Raw genomic sequence first — 23,153 nt, forward strand, 5'->3', positions numbered from 1 at the left:
GGTTGCGACGGCCGTTGATGAATAATTTTCGTGTGTTGTGTGCACATATGCATTTACCATAAATCTCCCAAACAATTGCTTCGCTCGTGTTTGGTCTGGGAAAAGTAACCCAATGTTCAACTCTCAGTATATGCACTCAAATGATGAACTGCATAGACAGCGGTAAAATACATAGTTGGCAGCATTTGAACCCCGTCATATTAAAGGGACAAACCAGAGGAGACAAATCCAAAGTGGATATTGACAAACCAATCATGTTTAGAGTTAGTAGAGTTCTCAAGACACCTTTAAAATCGACAAATCATTGAGAGGTTTCTGCTGTAACATTGCGAATGTTTCTAAACAAATGCTGACAAGTTTGCAGGTTCATTCCTTAATCTGCTTACATTAAAATCTAATTTTTACTATAATAAGACCTGCCAGTCTGTTCGACAGTCTTGGTTAAAGATTGAAAAAACGATTGCATCGCATAGGATTCTAACTCACAACTTTTGGCATGATGGACCAACAGTCTAACAACTGAATCAATCAACCAATCAACATTTATTAGGAATAAATGTAAAGATATTAATTCTCTGTGCTTTTTTGATACGATCTCTCATGGCACATCAGACTACCAGAGGACTCAGCCGTCGGTCTATCCGAAGCCTTGTTTGAAGGTCAAGAAAAAAGATTGCATCAGATTGTATTTGAACCTATAACATTTAGCCTAGCAACCCAACACTTTTATATCTGAGCTGATCGTCCAGCACGCTAGACAGCCAGGGAACTATGTAGTAACTCATCAAATGAACAGAGTGTAGTTTCACGAGACAAGACTTTTTCTATCGAGAGACAAATCTATTAGACTTTACCACTGGCTACATGCTAGTTTTCTGTTGTTTTTACACTGACCGTCTATTGCTCTTTAACCCTCTAGATATTTGGACATCTATGGGTTTCTAACACTCCATCTCATTGGACAGTTAACGAGTCTGTAACACTCCACTTCATTGAACAGTCTATGGGTCCCTAACCCTCTATCACATTTGTCATGATAGGTTTACACGATGCCAGAGTACTTGAAGAAGAGATTTGGAGGGGAAAGAATACGTGTTTACCTGGCTGTACTTGCTGTCATTCTCTACATATTTACCAAAGTTTCTGTAAGTAGTTCTCTCAACCTTTTGACCTTGACACCGACCTCCCGCTGCATTCCATGTCAGTGATGTTCAGTCTGCGTAACTGTAAATTCGGTACCTGCCTTGGCACACTTTTTAAAAAAATTGGTTTACAACTTTTGAAATATCAAATTGAAACATATCTGTAACGTTGATGCACTGTCGGTGAACCTGCAGTGAAACATCCTGTTGCGGATACTTGTCTAAAGTTACTATCAGATTTTCTGTGCTGCAGGCTGACTTATACGCCGGTGCTGTCTTCATTGAGCAGAGCATCGGCTGGGATATCTGGGGGGCCATTATAGCTCTCCTTGTTTTGGCTATGCTTTTCACTATAGCAGGTAAGAGTGACATCTCTTACTATAAGCTGGTAAACTTGAACAGCGAGCTTTTGGTTAACGCTAAAGCTGCCTCATAGTTATAGCATTTTGGTAAGTTGCCATTCATAACTGATTAACAGAAGTACGAGTGAGTCATGTTCGGTCGACAGGCCCTTTTAAGTTTTCTGAAAAATCAGACATCTATTCAGTGTCGGAAAGTTGAATGATCTTATTTCCATGTGATGAGTGTCTGGCTGAAACTTTCAGTTGCAATGTACAGTGCACCCTCGAGATACAATTACCCTGATAGACGATTTTTTCACCTTACGAAGTCAAACATTGTGATATCTTCACCTCGCTATACGAATTTTATTTCACCATACGAATTTGAGAAAAATTTCGCCCGAGCTAAAATTTGGCCGTCGGTGTGGTCATAACACACGTCAAAATAAAAAAGACACCGAAATATAGTTTGCCGAAAACATTCTTAGAACGTTTAGAAGAGACACGATGATCGACTTCTCTCATGTCCTCGTGAAAAATTTCGTGTAAAATACACAAGCGAGAGCAAATGTTCATTTGTAGCGTTATTATATCTTTTACTATAAACTTTTAAGTCAGCATACATATATAACTACAAGTATCTACATTTAATTCGTTATCTATGGAATCTGAGACCGATACAAACGTTACAAAATGAAGGAAAAATGATTTCTATGTCAACAAAGTTGGATGTCGTAAATAAGAAGAAAGGGCCCGTATTATTAACATTGTCAAGGAATATGATCGCAACCAATCAGCACTTGCAATTATTATTAAAACAAGAACTCCATTAAAGCAAGCACAAGAAAGAGCTTCCGACTGAAGATTTGAATGAGCTAGGTCATGCACGCGATCAGCATTCAAAAGGAGCAACCATTTAGTAAAGGCAAGGATGTAAAAGATACAGAAAACCCCACATTTGCAGAAATATTTCAAGTGTTTAATTTACTGATGTGGACTGGTACATTAAAATAATGCATGTATAATATATATTATTTATCTCTTGTGTGGCATGTTTTTCATATTTTATTCATTTTATTTCTTTCCTTTTGATTTTATGTTTTATTTTCTTGTTTAACCATGTCTTTGCATATGGTCTTGTTATCTCCTACGTGAATACAATTCATCGTATGTATGTATGTAACTCATATAACTAGCTACTCAAGATAGTTGACGCATCCACATTACTTTCTGAAACTTGCTAAAGCCCTGCCCTCTAGGGTATAAATACATACAAACTTTGTATGTATGGTTACATTGATTCTTGTGCACATTTCATACAAGACAAACTACTGTACCACATTCTCTGGATCCTTTTACAAGCACTAGCAAGCAATTTTCTGCATTACACCATCAATTTTTTCTTTTAAACCAGTAGAAAAATTGGACAGGAATGGACAACTTCTTTTAGCCTGCTAAAAAATTCCAATTCGTTACGTTTTAAATTTATTTTGAAGTGTACAGCACCATAATTAGCATTGATAGGTTTTTGCCTCCTCTCTGCTTTACTCGCTACATGTACCAGCTAAAGCCACGTTACTCCAAAGGTATGTACATCCTGTATAGAAAATAAAATTTTATTTTTCTTTTCGGTAGCCATTAAATGGTCAAGTGTGCGAGAGGCCGCTTTCTATAACTGCATCGCTCGGCCTTATTGATTTAGGTTGAAAAAGGTTTCAACCAGATAGGCTAAGGTTTATAGTGAAAGTGAAGATAGGAACTGCTGAAGGATAAAATTTCGTGATAAAAAGTTGAAATTCAGTAAAATAGTTCAAAATACATACTAAAACTTAGTTTTAATTGTAGGCTTAGCAAGCTAAACTTACTTGAAGTGAATTCAAAGTTTATGTTATGCGTACCTTTTGAAGGCAAGAACTCCTTACCATACGTACTGCATTTGGTACACACATTATAATTTTGCGTTTTATTGCAGATCATAACCATTAAAATACACTAAATACAATACAGTTACTGTAGGTAACTATAATTACTAAAGTTAACATACTATTTTGTTGCTAATTGTCAATATGTACACATTTTTATAAAAAAAAATTGACGATCTTTACCAGGGGGTGTTTGCATTGTATAATTACAATGGTCTCTATACCCCTACATACGATTTTTTCACCATACGATACCAACTCTGGAACGATTTAACATCGTATCTCGAGGGTGCACTGTATAGATGTATAGCTTTGTTTTGGCACCTGGAAACATAAGCATAAATGTGCCTTTAGACTAGTGTACCTAAACCTTATTTAGTTTTTTTGTGTGCTAAAAAATAACATGTGAGTGATGAAGAGGGTTACAGGCTTGCGAAGGCCACGGGCTACCCAATAACTCTGGTTGTAATGGGAATAAACAGCCATCACAATTAACAATAATATTCGGTAGAATACCTTTTACTGTGCTGAGTAATTTTATTTGCATTTTACTGTATAGACATCAACGAAAAATACTTGGCGCATGGCATAGGATTATAGCTCACCATCTGTAGATTTAGTAGAAGACAAAGCTTCTACTAGAAAGAATTGAAAGTTTATAGAAAGCTGTTGAACTTTTTATGCGATAGAGGCATCGTGGTTGGAATCCAATTATGTACTCATGACCATTGTGGAAGAATGACATTAATCTTAGCGATGGTCGGGTACACGATGTTAAGCTCGAAGTTTCCCTGACAGTGGCTATGCATAAGCTTCTATGAAACATCAGTAAAACGTAGCCTGATTTAACGTTTACTTTGATGTGATGCGACTTCTTGCAATATAGCCAACAGGCTCGGTAAATGCTGAAATTTCTTTTATTCACTTCATTCACAAGTACCCCCTAATCGATAAAGTAGCCATGGTGTCAGCTGCAGACCGGTGAAAGCAGTGAGAGAGAACAACTCCGAATTTTAGGCCCACATAGGCTTTACCAGTTGCACCCCCAGTCAGGGATAGATAATTCTCCCATGTAGCCTTTTGAAGGGTAAATATGAATACCTTTTCTGTTGCAGGCGGACTGAGTGCTGTGATATGGACGGACTTTGTACAAGTGTTTATTATGGTCATTGGAGCTTTCGTTCTTATGGTCTTGAGTAAGTTGCTTAAAGGACCTCTGATGTTAGAAAAATCTATTGGTTTTGAGAAAATAGTTATGAGACTAACAACTAATCTGCAATGATTTTTTATGGAATAATTTATAATTGATTTAAGTTAGCAGAAGAACAGGTAAATTATGAATATGACCTTGGTTCACGACAGCTTTATAGTTAGCTTTCATAGGAATATCTGAGTCATATGGGAACGCATCATTTTATACACAACTCTCTTGCAGAGCCCAACTACTTAAATGTACCTCAGAACTTAAGTCTATCTTCTTCTGCTTATCATCATGAGCAATATTATATTATTGCTATTATTATTATTATTACTATCCTTGTTGATGTCCTCAGCTCTTCAGCTGGTGATACGTTGGTATCGGGCTTCAACCCCTAACCTGGGGTATCCAATAGAGATGCCCCGATTCTAATTTCACCAGCCGATTCAGATACCGATTCGATATACCGATTCTTATTGAAAAATAATCCGATTCAAATACCGATTCAGATCTTTTGGGTTGCATAGATAATTGTTAATTTTATTATGCAAATATAAATATAATGCAAAGAAAATATAAATATTCATGTATTATTTGTTTGTATTTATGGAAAAAAGACATACATTCATATACTGCCATACCGTGCATCTAGTAGCAAAACAGTCCATGGTTCATGAAATCTGTTATTAATAATGGTAATTACTGTTAGTGGTACAGCTTTATCTGTAATAATTAAGTCTTTCTTCTACTGCTGAACGAACTGCCGCGCCTGTACTGTTTAGAGCAAATAAATGTTTCGTTTAATTACCGTTAGTGATTCAATTATCTCAGTGAGATGTCTTTATCTTCTATCACTATCGATGTAGCCAGTAGTACTGAAGGCTCACTTGCCACAGATGACGGAGGACAGGCTAAATACCGATAAGCCACTGAGGTTAATTTATGCGATACAAACGATACATCATATAGTCAGGATCAAGAGACAGATAGATAACTTTATGGGTTTATGCATCGGCTGCTCAAATTACTTTCGTAATGCTAGTAAATAGAAACATTACACCGCATTCTTGTTTCTCATGATTGTTATTTTGTTCGTGATTGGCTGCAATAAATCATATCGCTGTAATTGGGCAATACCGCACTTTGTGATTACGTCCTGACTAAAGCCAAAATATTCCTCAGCTGTGTGAATGTTTATTAGGCTATAGACATGAAATAGATTGTGTGACAGGCTCGGAATTCATTAGGTAAAAAGAAGGAACTTGCAGCTGATGATTTGTTATTAGTGTAGCAGGCTAAAATACGGTTTTCTGCTAAATAGTTGACCTGTAAAAAGTATCTGAAGTTTCCAATTTTTTAAGAAAAGATCGGCCGATACCGATTCAAATACTTAACACCCATATCGGCACCGATACCGGGTCCGATATTAGAATCGGGGCAACTCTAATATCCAACACCTTTCTCAGTATACTCACTGATCCTAGTAAGGCAGAGAATTGTACTCTATCTACTTCCTTCTTCTCTATGTCTAGCAGCTGCATTTGCCCCCACGGTGATTGATACTACCGTCGCCGATGTTTTTCATATTCTTCTTATCTCTCCTGCCATGTCTTCATACCTCTCCACTTTCGTTTTTTCTGTTATCCTTGCGTCTTCTGACACGGCTATGTTGATGATCCATGTGTGGTCGATCTCTTTGTCTTGCTTAACATTGTCTGGTCTGCGGGCTGATATGATTTGGTCTGTTTGTATAGAAAAGTCCCACAGTATCTTTGCTTTGTCGTTTTCTGTCACACTCTCTGCCTGATGCTCGTACCAATTCCTCTTGTGATCTAATCCATACCGCTTGCACAGGTTCCAATGAATCAGTTATGCAACCTTGTCATGTCATTTCTTATACTCGGTCTGTGCCATTTTCGAACACTCACTGAGTATATGAAAGGCTATCTCTTCCCTGTCGTTACACATTCTGAAAAATAGTGTTCCTCGTTGTTTCTCTATATGAACTTTCTTCCATCATGTTGGTAGTGCCTGATCCTGTGTCACACTAGTCCTTCTGTTTCCTTTTTCATAAATCCATTCTTTAGACATTTGTAGGTTTTCCTTGTGTCTGTTTTGTCTGCAATTTTGGTGCATTGTCTATGTAGTGCTTTGTCCTTCCTTTCCTGTTGTTTCTCTTCTGCCTTGGTGTCTTTATACTCTTGCTTGGTCTCTTCCTTCTCAAAATTCTTATTACTATTATTCTCCAAAAATTAATTATTATTGTTATCATCATTACTGTTTTTATTATCAATATTATTATTATCTCACTGTACTTGCTGTTTCATTTTAATTATTTTGTATTAAACAGAATACTTTACCTGTTTAATTTTCATAAAAGTGACAATTTAGGATCTCCTACGTTCATCGGCTCTAAAAATATGAAACAACCCAACTTATTAGCATCAAGTGTTGCGGAGGCATTGTTAAAAATCTGCAATCAGCAGCATTTAGACATCATCATTTCACGGAGAGCATATGGGTAACAAATCTACATTTGTTTTTTGGCCTAAACCAGCATTTGATAAGATTACTATTATTGGATAAAGATTGTCTATAATTCAGGTAGGTACAAGACTTCCTTAAGTACCTGCAACAAATTGTCAACAACTCAGACTTATAACAAACAAGTAAAGTGTGTACTCAAGTTGATATGCGTTATTAACTAAATATCTTGTTAGCTATATATACAAATGAACCCCAACTTACGAATGAGATAGGTTCCGAACGGCCACTTGTTAAGCGAATTTGTTCGTAAGTTGTCTCAGATAGTTATTTTGTACGGGACGTATGTTTAAAGATTATATAAGTATGTTTAAAGGTTGACTTGCAACAAAATTCACATTACAGTTATTTGGTATCAAAAGATACACTATGTTTTACTCAGTTGTGTTGTAGGTGCCAAATATGTGGAAATGTGATTAAAAGCTCTTAAAAGCTCAAAAACAAACAGTTAATCGCCGTCATCACAAAACCGCCATAGATTAGAATCTCTTTCCAAAACGGCTCAAATGGGACGTAGATGAACGAGATGGCTTCTGTTTACACTTTCATGCAACCTCATTTGTCGAAATATTTTTGAAAATATACTTCACGCATTCAATAAAATCATCCATGTCTATTGTTCTTACACGTCTATTTCATCATCATTGTAATGCTGTCGCTTTCAGCACTGATATCTTATAACCTACCGTGAAAATTTGTTTAATTTTTCAACCTTAGCTCGAAGGAGTACATATCATTGTCTGATAAACATGACGAGCCTGTTGGTCACCTGTGATAATCGAAAAATGCTGCAGAAATTATTCGCGCTGTTTGGCAGGAAGTATGGGTCACATGATCAGATTACGACTTGACGATTAGACCAAGCCGAAACAAAACTGTAAAGTAGCGGACATTTATATTTGATATGAGGTCTTCGGTAAAACCCAAAGTGTTTGTCAGAAACTAGTGCTACGAGAAGTTTTATATTAAGCCTTTTATTGGCCTTTCAATTCACGTGAGAACATCACGTGACAAGACGATAACCAAATGTAATGACTACATCAGAGAAATAAACTGATTCCAATCTACGGCGGCTTTTCGTTTTTGAGCTTTTAAGAGCTTGTAATCACATTTCCACATATTTTGCACCTACAACACAGCCGAGTAAGACATGGTGAATCTTTTGATGCTAAATAACTGTAAAGTGAATTTTGTTGCAAGTCAACCTTCAAGGCTTGTATAAGTAACCTATATCGGTTTGTACTGCGTCTGAAGATGTATGCAGCTGGAGAGAAACTGCTACTGTAAAAGAATTGTTGCTGCATTTTTAAAAATGTTGCTGAACGTCTCGAATACATTAGCTGAGTAGTTTCCTAAAAAGATTAAAAGGAAAGCCGCACTACACGAAAAAGGCGCGCAATACGAAACCTAACTTACAGCATCTCTGTACGAACATTTTTGACGTACGTACAACGCCGTTCGTATCTACATTGTTTGTAACTCGAATGTTCGTATGTAGGGTAGCATCTGTACTGTAAGTAAAGGGATCTTTTTATCTTCTATTCTTGTTATCTATTGTTTTTACAAACTGTATTTGGATTATTTTGTGAAAAGGTGAAATCACCTTAACCTTATCAACAGAATCAACAGATAGGATAGTGTCTAGACCAACGGTTCTTAACATGGGTTCGGTTGAACCCAAGGCTTCGATGGGTTAGTCGGTCTCAGGGGTTCAGTGAAGGTCTCTCTTTGGCAACAGCAGAAGTCACACTGATTTGCAAGGTCATGTCTTTATAAGAAGATATATGTAATTTGTTGTGAGTTTGGAATTATTGAGTTCGTCGGATTTGTTCTTTGAACACAGTGATGTTAATGCACAGTTGATTTCGCCTTCCAGTAAATGACATGCTTATGTCTCGAATGGGAAAAATCATATATTTTTAATATAGAAGGGTTTGATGGAAGTGCATATGAAAATAGTGGGTTCAGTACAGCCAACAAGGATAAGAACCACTGGTCTACAGCCTAGATTTCAGATGATAGAATGGGATATAATTTACCCTTAGCCTTAGTTACAATGTTAACAAATCGCCTTCACAAATGTAATGAGAGCGAGAGGTAACAAATGTTTTAATCTTAAACTATTTAACAGTCTTATTAACATAGAAGTCACACTTGTTCCTATGTGACACTGAGGCTATCACAGACCTGCTTTTATGGTCTTTTATAGACCTGCTTCTTGGTCTATATATAAAAGTGAGGCTTTGAACGTTGGTTTTGACATTCAATTTAGAATTATCGTACTTTTCGGACAATTAGCCGCTACTTTTTTCTGATGATTTGAGTCATGCAGCTTATATAAGGGTGCGGCTAATGTGTGGCTTTTTCTTTCATTGTTAGGGCGCATTAACCAGAATCTCCAGTTAGTGCGCCTCTAGCGGTGAAAGAAAATACGAAACAATGCCTAACGGTACTGTTCCGATAGGCACTAGGTTAAAAAGCATCGATTAATACGAAACTGTGCCGTTAGGCACTGTTCCGTTTTAAAAAGGAAAGTTGCGGCTGCGTTAAAAAGCACCGCCTCGAGTTCTGCGGCCTATACAAAAGTGCGGCCTTTGTATTGTTTTATTATCATTTTTTGTGAAAATAAAGCAGATGCAGCTTATATAGGGGTGCAGCTTATAGTCCGAAAAGTACGGTATTTAAATGTCTTGTAACCACCATCTGTCCATTTTGTACTACATAAACTGGTGTATCCACAGTTTTGTACCATACTACTCCTGTTCATGATAGGTTTTCTTAAGATTGGTGGGTACAGTATGCTGGAGGAAAAGTTTACTGGTCCAGAGGCGTGGCCAAACTTTACAAAAGAGTACGTCTTCCACACGACACTCGGGCTAAATGTAACTGACAAGCAAGAACAGTATGCTGAGTGTGGTGAGCTTTGTTACACGTTATTACTAGCAGAGTGCAACAAGATGTGTTACCAACCATCAGAATCTTTACTATAATAATAGCCATGTCCGTCTGTTCATCCATCTCTCTGAAGCCATTCTAAGGGCTTTAGGAAAAGAGATTGCCTCACATGGGATTCAAACCCAGATATTTGGGTTCAAAACCAAGCGCGCTACTACTGCACCACTTGTTTGCCTTTCTGCACAGAGGAATAATTATGCATATAGTTATTACACATGATGATAATCTTTTATGGCAGTATCATCTGACAGATTTCATCCGGCAATGTCAAGCAAATAATTTGCTCAAAGCAGAAGGTGGTGTTGTGGGTAAATGGCTATTCCTTAATTATTGGTGATATCCTATTTTGAAAACCTAAGGCTATTATAGTGTTTCAATATTATTATTTAGTCTACCTAGAATGGGCTGTATTTGGTCTACATGTCAAGGATTGGCTAGGTCGATGCTCAAAGTGATTATGCATAATCCAGAACAAGTAATTTTCATAGAAGTGCCTATTATCTCTATATCTACTGTAAAGCTATCTATTGAAGGTTTAACACACAAGAATGCTTTTCATCTAATGAGACCAGCGGATGATGGCTCCTTGCCATGGCCCGGTGTCATCTTTGGCCTCACCATCTCCAGTGTTTGGTACTGGTGTTCAGATCAAGTAAGTCAAATACTTACCTTTGTTTTTTAGAATAAATTTGTTTTTTAAATAAAGTTTTTCCTTTTTGTCGAAAGGAGTGAGTTTGGAAAGATCTTGGAATAGATTAGGCAGTTTACACGTATTTTACTGTTCTTATAACGTAAATTCCCTACAACACAAACGTTCCTGGAATGGATTATTTATGTATTAGGAGCGTCTACTGTATTTATAAGTGTACATCACATCAAGTGTAAGTATATTATAAGTATGGAAATCTACAGTGTATGTTGCATGCCTTACAATTACTTATAGTCAAGCCTCGACATTCAAATTAACCCTATTCTAATATTTGTTTGTATGTCAGAACCATCATATGTTGGAGCAGATACTGTTTGTATGTCTGAACTAGTGCTGGGCACGAGTACTTCTTGGTCAACGGGTTTAGACCCGCCCCCTTCTGTTCGGGTTTTTCGAGTATCGGGTAGCCAGTAGCGCTAGGCTTGGGTATTTCTTTGCCTACGGGTTTTTTGGGTATCGGGTTTGTTGATATGGATTTTATGTTTAAATTTTCTAAACAGATATACATGTATCTTCAAAGTTACAAAGCAATTATATTTCTTTTCAATTTATTTATCATTTTTCACAGTTTTTATTGACTGACATTCGTACTCGCAGCGTTAACAGGTGGATTGTTAAACAGTCAAGATAGTCTGGGGCTACAGGACATTTTCGTGTCAACAGGTGGCAGAAGATAGGGTCTATGGTAGCTTAATACTTAAGAATGTTCTATGGACCTCTCTGACTTTTTGTAGATGGTGCTCCAAATATCATAAAAAACTTTGCATTATCGGCTTTTTCCGTTAGTAAGGCTTGTTGGCTTAGTAAAACTTGGTTATAATGTATTATGTAATCCATAATAGCTAGATGTGGTAATCAATTTAAACAGAGTTATTAAATGTTCACTGCTACTATCAACGCTGATGGCTGTTTCTAACAAGGCGATAGCGGAAACAGACTAAGGACCTATGTGTTATCGGTGATAGCGAAGACGCGCGTAATAAAAAAGGCATAGATTTGTTTACGAAGCCGATTTGGCTAAATGCGCAAATAAAATTTGATGTAAGTTTTTCTTCTCACCTTTTAATGACAAGTAATCACTGCTTGACTACAATATTTCTAGTAGGTATAGTAAATAAGGTATGATATGTTTTATTCTATCTATTAAATTAAAGACTCGTTAAACCCCATTGTCATGCCTCCTTAGCAAAAATGACACAGAAATGCCCTGTGGTCCCAGACTAAGAGCGCAGGGTACAATAGACCAAGTTTTTGTTAACACTACCCGACGGATCCGTGTACCAAAACTCGAACTTGAAAGTCAAAACCCGAACCCGAAGGACCGAAATACCCGAAATCTTTATTACTCGATACTCGAGAGAAGATAAACCCGCGAGTTCAACGAGTATTACTACTCGTGCCCAGCACTAGTCTGAACCATCATATGTTGGAGCAGATACTGCTACAAGAATACGCTGTACTTTATTTATGTCAATCCACTAACGTATTCACATGTTTGTTTTTCTAAACTCCTGGTAAAAGTCATTACTAATTACCCAGTTTGGTCTTGTGAAATGCTTTATGTGTATAGCAAACAACTTGAAATGTTGAGTTTGACCAAAGGCTGATATGGTGTCTAGTACTTGGGAGTTATATTCCCTCGAGAAGCTTTGGTGATTCACGTAGGAAATATCTTAGTTCAACAGTCCTAATTTATAGGCCGAAAGTGAAGTGACACACGCCCTTCCTGTAAGTCATCTTTTACACATGTGACCTTAGTTGTAGGTCACATGTGTAAGAGATGTAACACATAACATTGAGTGTAGGTCATCTCTTACACGTTTCGCCTTAGATGTAGGTCAACTGTTACACATGTGATCTTAGTTGTAGGTCATTTCTTACACATTTGACTTTAGTTGTACAGTGTACCCTCGAGATACGATTACCCTGATATACGATTTTTTCACCTTACGAAGTCAAACATTGTGAGATCTTCACCTCGCTATACGAATTTTATTTCACCATACGATTGTAAGAAAAGTTTCGCCCAAGTTAAAATTTGGCGGTTGTGTGCTCATAACGCACGTCGAAATAAAAAAAGACACCGAAACATAGTACGCCGAAAACATTTTCCGAACATTTAGAAGAGACACGATGATCGATTTCTCTATGTCAGAATTCCGCGTGGAAAATTTCGTGTAAAATACTCAAGGCAGAGGAAATATTCATTTGTAGCGTTATAATATCTTTTACTATAAACTTTTAGTCAGCATACGTATATAACTACGAGTATCTACACTTAATTCGTTAGCTATGGAATCTGAGACTGATACAAAACGAAGGCAAAATGATTTCTATGTCAACGAAGTTGGATGTCGTAAATAAGAAGAAGGCATCCGTATTATAAACATTGCCAAGGAATATGATTGCAACCAATTAGCATTTGCAATTATTATTAAAAAAGAACTCCATTAAAGCAAGCACAAGAAGAAGCTTACGACTGAAGATTTGAAGGAGTTAGAAGGCCATGCACGCGATCGGCATTCAAAAGGAGCAACCAATTAATAAGGTCGAGGAGATAGAAGATACAGAAAACCCCCACATTGGCAGAAATGTTTCAAGTGTTTAATTTACTGATGTAGAATAGTACATTAAAACAATACATGTATAATATATATTATTTATCTCGTGTGGCACGTTTTCATATTTTATTCATTTTATTTGTTTCCTTTTGATTTTGTTTTATTTTCTTGTTTAACCATGTTTTTGCAGATGGGCTTGTTATCTCCTATGTGAATACAATTCATCGTATGTATGTAACTCATAGAACTAGCTACTCAAGATAGTTGATGCATTCACATTACTTTCTGAAACTTGTTAGAGCCTTGTCCTCTAGTGTATAAATACGTACAAACTTTGTACGTATGGTTGCATTGATTCTTGTGCACGTTTCATACAAGAAAAACTACAGTAACACCTTTTTTGGATCCTTCTACAAGCGTTAGCTAGCTAGCAGTTTTCTGCATTGCACCAGCATTTTTTCTTTTAAATCAGAAGAAAAATTGGACAGGACTAGACAACTTTCTTTCGCCTGCTAAAAATTCCATTTCATTACGTATTAAATTAACCTTCAAGTGTACAGCAACATAATTAACATTGATACGTTTTTACCTCCTCTCTGCTTTATTCGCAACATGTACCAGCTCAAGTCACGTTACTCCGAAGGTATGTACGTCCTGTATAATAGTAAATAAAATTTCATTTTTCTTTTCGGTAGCCATTAAATGGTCAGGTGTGTGCGAGGCCGCTTTCGATAACTGCATCGCTCGGCCTTTCGTATTGAACTCTGGTTGAAAAAGGTTTCAACCAGACACGCTAAATTTTATAATGAAAGTGAAGATAGAAACTTATGAAGGATAAAATTTCGTGATAATAAGTTGAAATTCAGTAAATTAATTCAAAATACATACTAAAACCTAAATTAACATACTATTTTGTTACTAATTTTCAATATGTATCGCATTTTTATAAAAATTTGGACGATTTTTACCTTGCATTTTTCCATTGTATAACTACAATGGTTTCTATACCCGGACATACGATTTTTTCGCCATACGATGCTAGCCGTGGAACGGATTAACATCGTATCTCGAGGGTGCACTGTAGCTCTTTTTTAACAAACCTGACCTTGGGTGAAGGTCATCTCTTATACTTATGACCTGGAGTATAGGTCATTTCTTACACATGTGAACTCAAGTGCAGGTCATCTCTTACACATGTGACCTTGAGTCAAGGTCATTTCCCCCCCATGTGACCATAGGCGTAAGTTGTTTCTTAAATATGTGCCCTAAGGCGTAAGCAATTCTTTTCATATGTGACCTCAAGTGTAGGGAATCTCGTATGTCTTGGGCATCTTTTGCATGCTAGATATTTAGTAGCGCTATTTAAAAATTTGCTGGATAGACTATACTCATAAGCAAACACGATGGGCTGCCTTTGTCTGGTAGACTTTAGTTTTATAAAATTATTGGTTGGCAATTGTTTGAAAATCTCTCTTGTTATTTTGTTGATGTTTGGTTTATTAGCACAACAACCTTTTATCGTATGTAAAGAGTTTATTTTTTCTGCTGAGTCAATTATGTACATTTTGGATACGTAGGCCAATCAAAAATGCTGGTAGTTGTCAAAACATTAAAATCACTTTAAGGAAAATGAGCAGACAACTTCATGTATTCTCTACTAGCTCTGTCTATATAGCATTAGACTAAAGCCTGGTTTAAACTATATCGCCGTAGGTCCGCGTTTTCCTTTCGGCGTTCATCGTCAATTATGTGAACCGTAAACCGATTGCATCGATGAAGCAACTCGGAGACATCGGGAAAGTTTGCAGCTGTCAAACTTTCCCAACATTTCACCGATCCTCAACCGTCCTTCAAATGTGAACCATTTCAACGATGGTAATTTGCTGTTGCCGGTAGCGTGATACATTTATTTCCGTTTATTACCGTTGCTGAGGTACTAGTATTCGATTCCAGCGCGTGAAAACAAAGAGGTCTCTTCGTGAAAATTTAAAAAGATAAATGAAAACACTACATCACGGAGTACTTCCTGATGCAAATGCGGATGGGTTTGTGATAGTGTAAACACGGTTATCATCGACAATCACCGAAGTATTGTGGAATCAACTCCGAGATACGGCGATACCAGCCTGTGAGCCAGCCTTTAGATGAAGGCAAAGTTTGATCTACATTGTGTTGACCTAGTTAAACCATACAACTTCTGTATTATCATTACTAGTATGCATTCCAGTCATGTGCACTGTGAGAGATTGTCATGAGTCATCAGTATATTGTAAAGGAAACTGTCGAGTCTCCTTCACTCCACAAGACAGTCAAGCAGTAACACCCAGTGTAAACTCCAATGAAATATATGCAGTGAAACTCGGATAACTCAAACTTCACGAGACTGAGCGAAAGTGTTCGAGTTATCAGAGAGTTCAAGTTATCAGAGCACTGTCACAAGTCCATGTATTTATTAGTAAATACATGTACACATACATACTATATATAAATCACAAGCATAGATCACTTGTTGCAAATTAAAACGCTTCTAATGTAAAGTTTTGAAATTTTTTTTCAAAAGGTATAGATATTTTTCTATCACTTGAGATTTGTTTGTTGTTTTAGGGGATGGGACCGCCAGGACGTTTTTAGATTAAAATTGGCGAAACTTGATCGCCGTTAAAACGCTCAGAAAGAAAGACATTTTTTTTCTGAGCGTTTTATCCAAGATCAATTTTGCCGATTTTATTTTAAGTTCATTAGAAGGTTACCTCGCTTTTCCTTGCTTTCGAGCAGATGTTTGATAAAATTTGGTTTTTCACAAACCTTTAGAAAAATTGTTAATGAAAATATTTTGCCGATGATGGTAATAATGACACCTAAGAACTACTAAAAGTTTATGTTTATCTCTATGGCTTGGAATAAAGTGATATTCTAAAGCGATAAAAACCGTCTCGGTAGCCGTTTGGCAAAAAACTGTTCGAGTTCATGATGTTAAGGTCGAGTTATCTATAAAGTAATTTATCATTGCGTGGGAACGGACCAAACAAATTCGTTCGAGTTAACCATGTGTTCGAGCTATCCGAGAGCGAGTTATCCGAGTTTGACTGTATTTAAATAAATAAATATACATCAGTATACCGGTAAGATTGGCAATAGATCGCATGCTAACATGCAGAGAGTTTGCCCATACAACTCTACCTTAGCATTCGATTCACGCTCCTTTTATATCTTTTCTTTCTTTTTAAGGTCCTACCTTTTTTTTGCGTTCGGTTTTCTATTACGGTCTTCTCGATTGTCCGAGTGTTCTCAAAGTTGACCGAGTCTTCTCCTGTACCCGGAAGGCTTGGCTCTGTGAGCGTGGCAGCCAGGAGATCGATCGCTGTGGCTCTGGTCATGGCGCTATGCTGTAACAGTATGGAGAATTATCCCATAAAGTGGTGTAGTGGTAGCATGTTTGCCTTTAAATCTGATACCCTGGGTTCGACTACCGTGTGAGGCAATTTTTTTTCCTCAACACTCTTAGCTGGGCTTTGGACAGACGGTCACTGCTCTTATTATAGTAAATATTCTTGTTGTCATAGGTGATTGTGCAAAGAGCTCTGGCAGCAAAAAACCTGGTGCATGCAAAGGCCGGGACAGTCTTCGCCGGGTGCCTCAAGATTTTACCTCTTTTTATCATGGTCATACCAGGCATGATCTCTCGACTACTCTATCCAGGTGAGTTTTAACCCAGTTGGCATTATACGCTCACTAGTGTTATGGAGAGATAGTGTTGTTATTAATATTAGCATATTCTTGCTCTTTTATATTTCTATGTGGTTATTATTGAAGGACTCCCCATTATAACAAATCAGTTTTTAGCCAGATACCTGGGCTTCTTTTTTAAAACTCTGATGCTGTATGCTTTTTATTTTTTCCTAAAGAAGGCAGGTTTACTCCAATCAGTCATAACTCATTCGCAATCGACAAATTTTTATACAATTTACTCTAGATACATGTGACTCACCCACTCGAAAGTGCATCTTTTATTAGAACTTAACTATTCAAATTGATAGAATTAAATGTTAAGAATAACTTTGGAAAATGAAAAGTTTTTTTTTAATTCAATTTATGCATTCCTTCACTGTCTTACCTCATCTGACTCTGCATATTCACTTCCAGTCAACAAAAAATTCATCGCAACCAATCAAGTTTGAAGTCGACATGATGTTTTTCGGTTTTGTTTTCTGCCAACATAAGTTTAGTATTTTGATTATAACCATAGCTGAAGAAATAAATTTTTAATTTTTTCCGATTAACCAGATGTTATTTTTCATAACCAATCAAAATTTTTTTCATAACTTAAAAATAACAATACTTAGAATGGGTAAAGTTTAAAGGTAACTCACACTGGTTGCCTAGCAATGATTAAAAACCACTAGTAATACTCACGATGGTTGCATATGAGTTAAGCATGTTTACGTTGTTGCGTTTCACTTTGGAAATGGACGATGGAAATGCAATATTATACATAGCAGAGAAATATGCTCAAAACATAAAGGCCGGGAAGGATAAGGTGTAAGCCAGGTGGGAGGTCTGTAAAACTGCCAAAAAAACTCCGGATAGGATTTTTCAGGAAGCCAGGAAGGATTGTGGGTAATCAGAAAAAGCTGAATATTTTTATGAAAGAAGCAGCATGCTATTACCTACATGAAATCAGAATAACAAAGAGACAGATTTGTGTAAAATAGATGTATAAAAAGTGTATTGGGGTATATAGAAAGGCTGTTGTAAGCAAAGATTTCGGCCGAAACAGATCTCCATTATTCTCTTGTTCAAGCTGAGCAGGATTTTAAATAGTCTTTAAGAAGAGTATTATTCCAAGGACAGCAAGCAATAGTATTACTATTATAATATTACTGTTTTATATCATTATACTGTTATTATCATGTTATTGATTTTATATTACAACTTTCTACTGCTTTTTTGACACCTAAATTCTCTTGTTTGTTCTCTCCAGAGTTGGTAGCTTGCGCTGATCCAGATACCTGTAAAGAGATCTGTGGGAATGTAGCCGGCTGCACAAACATAGCCTACCCTCTTCTTGTTGTCAAACTCATGCCTAACGGAGCTCGCGGTAAGTCCCTAGTCTATTTCTGGTAATGTTGTAGTTCGTAGTCTATTTCTGGTAATGTTGTAGTCCCTAGTCTATTTCTGGTAGTGTTGTAGTTCCTAGTCTATTTCTGGTAGTGTTGTAGTTCCTAGTCTATTTCTGGTAGTGTTGTAGTTCCTAGTCTATTTCTGGTAGTGTTGTAGTACAATATATAAAAGCATAAGACAAAAACCCTAGCTGGTATTGTTATACACACTACCAAAAGGGTTGGCAGACTTTTACTGAAGTATCACGTTTTACTTATGGTTGGAGCCGTGTGAATATAATATGTAAATAATTATATACAGTGCACCCTCGAGATACGATGTTAATTCGTTCCAGGGTTGGCATCGTATGGTGAAAAATTCGTATATCGGGGTATATAGACCATTGTAATTAAACAATGCAAACACCCCCCTGGTAAAAATCGTCAATTTTTTTTATAAAAATGTTAACATATTGACAATTAGCAACAAAATAGTATGTTAACTTTAGTAATTATAGTTACCTACAGTAACTGTATTGTATTTAGTGTATTTTAATGGTTATGATCCGCAATAAAACGCAAAATTATAATGTGTGTACCAAATGCAGTACGTACGGTAAGGAGTTCTTGCCTTCAAAAGGTACGCATAACAAACTTTGAATTCACTTCAAGTAAGTTTAGCTTGCTAAGCCTACACTTAAAATAAGTTTTAGTATGTATCAACTCTTTATCACGAAATTTTATCCTTCAGCAGTTCCTATCTTCACTTTCACTATAAACTTTAGCCATCTGGTTGAAACCTTTTTCAACCTAAATCAATAAGGCCGAGCGATGCAGTTATAGAAAGCGGCCCCTCGCACACTTGACCATTTAATGGCTACCGAAAAGAAAAATAAAATTTTATTTTCTATACAGGACGTACATACCTTTGGAGTAACGTGGCTTTAGCTGGTACATGTAGCGAGTAAAGCAGAGATGAGGCAAAAGCGTATCAATGCTAATTATGGTGCTGTACACTTGAAAATAAATTTAAAACGTAATGAATTGGAATTTTTTAGCAGGCTAAAAGAAGTTGTCCATTCCTGTCCAACTCTTCTACCTTTTCTACGAAAAATTTGATGGTGCAATGCAGAAAATTGCTAGCTAGCGCTTGTAAAAGGATCCAGAGAATGTGGTACAGTAGTTTGTCTTGTATGAAATGTGCACAAGAATCAATGTAACCATACATACAAAGTTTGTACGTATTTATACCCTAGGGGGACAGGGCTTTAGCAAGTTTCAGAAAGTAATGTGGATGCGTCAACTATCCTGAGTAGCTAGTTATATGAGTTACATACATACTTACGATGAACTGTATTCACGTAGAAGATAACAAGCCCATATGCAAAGACATGGTTAAACAAGAGAATACAACATAAAATCAAAAGGAAACAAATAAAATGAATAAAATATGAAAAACATGCCACATAAGAGATAAATAATATATATTATACATGCATTGTTTTAATGTACCAGTCCACATCAGTAAATTAAACACTTAAAATATTTCTGCGAATGTGGGGTTTTCTGTATCTTCTACATCCTCGCCTTTACTAAATGGTTGCTCCTTTTTGAATGCTGATCGCGTGCATGACCTAGCTCATTCAAATCTTCAGTCGGAAGCTCTTTCTTGTGCTTGCTTTAATGGAGTTCTTGTTTTAATAATAATTGCAAATGCTGATTGGTTGCGATCATATTCCTTGACAATGTTGATAATACGGGTCCCATCTTCTTATTTACGACATCCAACCTTGTTGACATAGAAATCAATTTTCCTTCGTTTTGTAACGTTTGTATCGGTCTCAGATTCCATAGATAACGAATTAAATGTAGATACTTGTAGTTATATACGTATGCTGACTTAAAAGTTTATAGTAAAAGCTATAATAACGCTACAAATGAATATTTGCTCTCGCTTGTGCATTTTACACGAAATTTTCCACGCGGATATGAGAGAAGTCGATCATCGTGTCTCTTCTAAACGTTCTAAGAATGTTTTCGGCAAACTATATTTCGGTGTCTTTTTTATTTCGAAGTGTGTTATGAGCACACCGACAGCCAAATTTTAACTCGGGCGAAACTTTTCTCAAATTCTTATCGTGAAATAAAATTCGTATATCGAGGTGAAGATATCACAATGTTTGACTTCGTAAGGTGAAAAAATCGTATATCAGGGTAATCGTATCTCGAGGGTGCACTGTATAATGTATTATATATTATAATGTATATAATTATAATTATATATAATATCATATAAAATACTTACAGTGGTGTGTGAAGTAAACTGAAAACTTTAAGAACTTAAAAACTATTACTTTATTATGACAAAAACGTGATAAACTGTGTACCACATTTTCGTACCTGTAAATCGGTCAACGCCTCAAACAGTACACAGTAAATAGTTCTACTATCTGTCGCACGGCTTTATTGGCCTTTCGTAGGTCAGTCGAAACTATTAATAAACCAAGCTGTTCAAGCGTTTTGTGGCGATTTGTGACAAGACTTTATCGTTCTATTCTCTGTCGCTCGGCGTTTCAATTTCCGGTTTTAACTTTTATTAAACGAAGCTCTTCAAGCGTTTTGTGACGATTTTCGTCCTAATAAATCTGTCTATTTATGTATAATCCGATCAGATGGGTTAGTTTTAGGAATTTGCGGTAACCTTTCAAAGGCTTGGTAACATATTTAAATAGGTTTATATGCGTTTTGTATCATTATTATACTTAAACGACTTTACTGACAAATAGTTAAATTTGTTGATAGGATTTCGTTGCAAGGGTTTGGTGACGGCCGTTAACGGATAAATTTTCGGGAGTTGTGTGCTCATGTGCATTTATCATAATTCTCCCAATCAATCGTTTCACTCTTGTTTGGTCGTGGGATTATTATTTTAGTATTAAAAACAAATTCTAATTTACAATTTTTTTACTCATTATGAATATGTCAATATCCATAAATTATATATTAAATTAATCCTCATTTGTCCTCATTTTAATTATGTAAGCCGAACAGCTGTAAAATTATGCTTTTCTTTTCTTTAAGTCATATACATGTATATGACTTGAAATAGGCAAATAAAAATGTATGTGATGTGATCAAATCTGTTCAAATTGTTTTCTTCAACCATTAAAAATGAAATGTTCAGAATTCAACCTACATAACTATTTAAGAACATAATTTTACAGCTGTTTGGTTTACATATTTAAATTTTAAATAAAACGAAGATTAATCCGTAAATATGAATTTCAAAATTCATGCGTATGTGTGTACTTGGGTTTGTCCAGCTATAGCTATTAAAATATTGCAATACAAAATCCGTTTTATTCTGAATGTGATCTCAGAACCTTCCGTTCACCAGGCAAATATCTTACCAATTAGGCTACGCGAGATGCATTGAATTTTGAGCAGGTATGAGTCACGTTACGCAATGCAATGTGACTAAAGCTTGCTCTCAGGGCTCATATTAGTAGGAGTTTACTAGTAGTACTTGGTAAGCTTATTAGTACTAGCGTACTCAAATCAGCCATTAGCAATGTGACAAGCTAATGGCAAGTGGTAGGCAACTACATTAGCTGATTTTTAATATCCGTGCAATGCCAGGCATTCTGCTAGTTTAATACACGTTTATAATTTATACCATATATATATGTATATATATATATATATATATTAACTAAAAGCAAGTGCAAAAGCATATAAAAAGAGAACTCTACACTAAAAACCTAAAAGATAATTAGTGGAGTATGAAATATTTGAAAAATTATTGCGAAAAAAGTAAACTTTTAGTATTTGCGCTAATACTAAAAGTTTACTTTTTTTCGCAATAATTTTTCAAATATATATATATATATATCACATAAATGCATAGTGAGTGACAATGTTGTAAATGAGAATTTTAGTTTTCCAACGAAGGTGTTCAGTTTAATTCGCCGTCGCATCTCTTGTTTTCTGTTTTTAGTTTTATGCAATCCTTTGCATTTCACAGGTTGATTTTAGTGATTTGCAGATTTAAATAAAAATCTCTTATGCAAAGTTATAGTAAAATACAACATCTCATCTATTGAACTGAAAATGTGTATTTAATGTTAAAAAGCAGTATGTAGTGTTTTTGTATTGACCTGGAAAAGTTTGCCAGTATTGAACAGACCAATCGTATGCAAGCAATTTGAAATACACGCACTAGTGATGTGTTTTGTATCCTCCTACAAGGTCTTTCGCTCGAGTTTAAGGCCTGAGTATTTGCAAGTACATACGCCATCACATCCCTATATACTTCATCTTGGTATGCGGGGCACTCCTAAACTTTTGATGGGCATGATGAGAGATTAGAAGCTGCAGCTGTATCACATACCAGGCCAGCAGTAAACTCGCATTGTTATTGAGCTGCTATACAAACTTATATATATTTTAATCAGGAAGATTTCCTCGAGGAATAATTTATAATCGTTGGTCATGTCAGCTTATTGTCATTATTGCTTGTCTAGCTAGTTTAATGCTTGGAGCGGCGCATTGTTAATATATCCTTTATGTCATTATTATTGCATCATTTATCATATTATCGTTGCTCCTTTTATTTTATTACTATTTTATAATTTATTTTATTATTGTTGATCAATTTGTTTGCCCGCTCAACTCTAGTTTGA

General features: G+C 36.1%; 1 protein-coding gene across 1 annotated transcript in view; it reads left to right on the top strand.

The window, feature by feature from the left end:
* LOC137396306 (sodium/glucose cotransporter 4-like) overlaps nt 1–23,153 on the top strand; it is a 73,260-nt gene that overhangs the window by 25,722 nt on the left and 24,385 nt on the right. The window contains exons 5-11 of the mRNA XM_068082522.1: nt 1,041–1,145; nt 1,396–1,501; nt 4,521–4,601; nt 9,920–10,063; nt 10,636–10,754; nt 16,936–17,071; nt 18,354–18,470. Of these exons, the coding sequence (XP_067938623.1) occupies nt 1,041–1,145; nt 1,396–1,501; nt 4,521–4,601; nt 9,920–10,063; nt 10,636–10,754; nt 16,936–17,071; nt 18,354–18,470 (808 nt within the window). The remainder of the gene's footprint in view (nt 1–1,040; nt 1,146–1,395; nt 1,502–4,520; nt 4,602–9,919; nt 10,064–10,635; nt 10,755–16,935; nt 17,072–18,353; nt 18,471–23,153) is intronic.

The sequence above is a fragment of the Watersipora subatra genome, chromosome 5 (genome assembly GCF_963576615.1).
Source record: "Watersipora subatra chromosome 5, tzWatSuba1.1, whole genome shotgun sequence".
Classification (NCBI taxonomy): Eukaryota; Metazoa; Bryozoa; class Gymnolaemata; order Cheilostomatida; family Watersiporidae; genus Watersipora; species Watersipora subatra.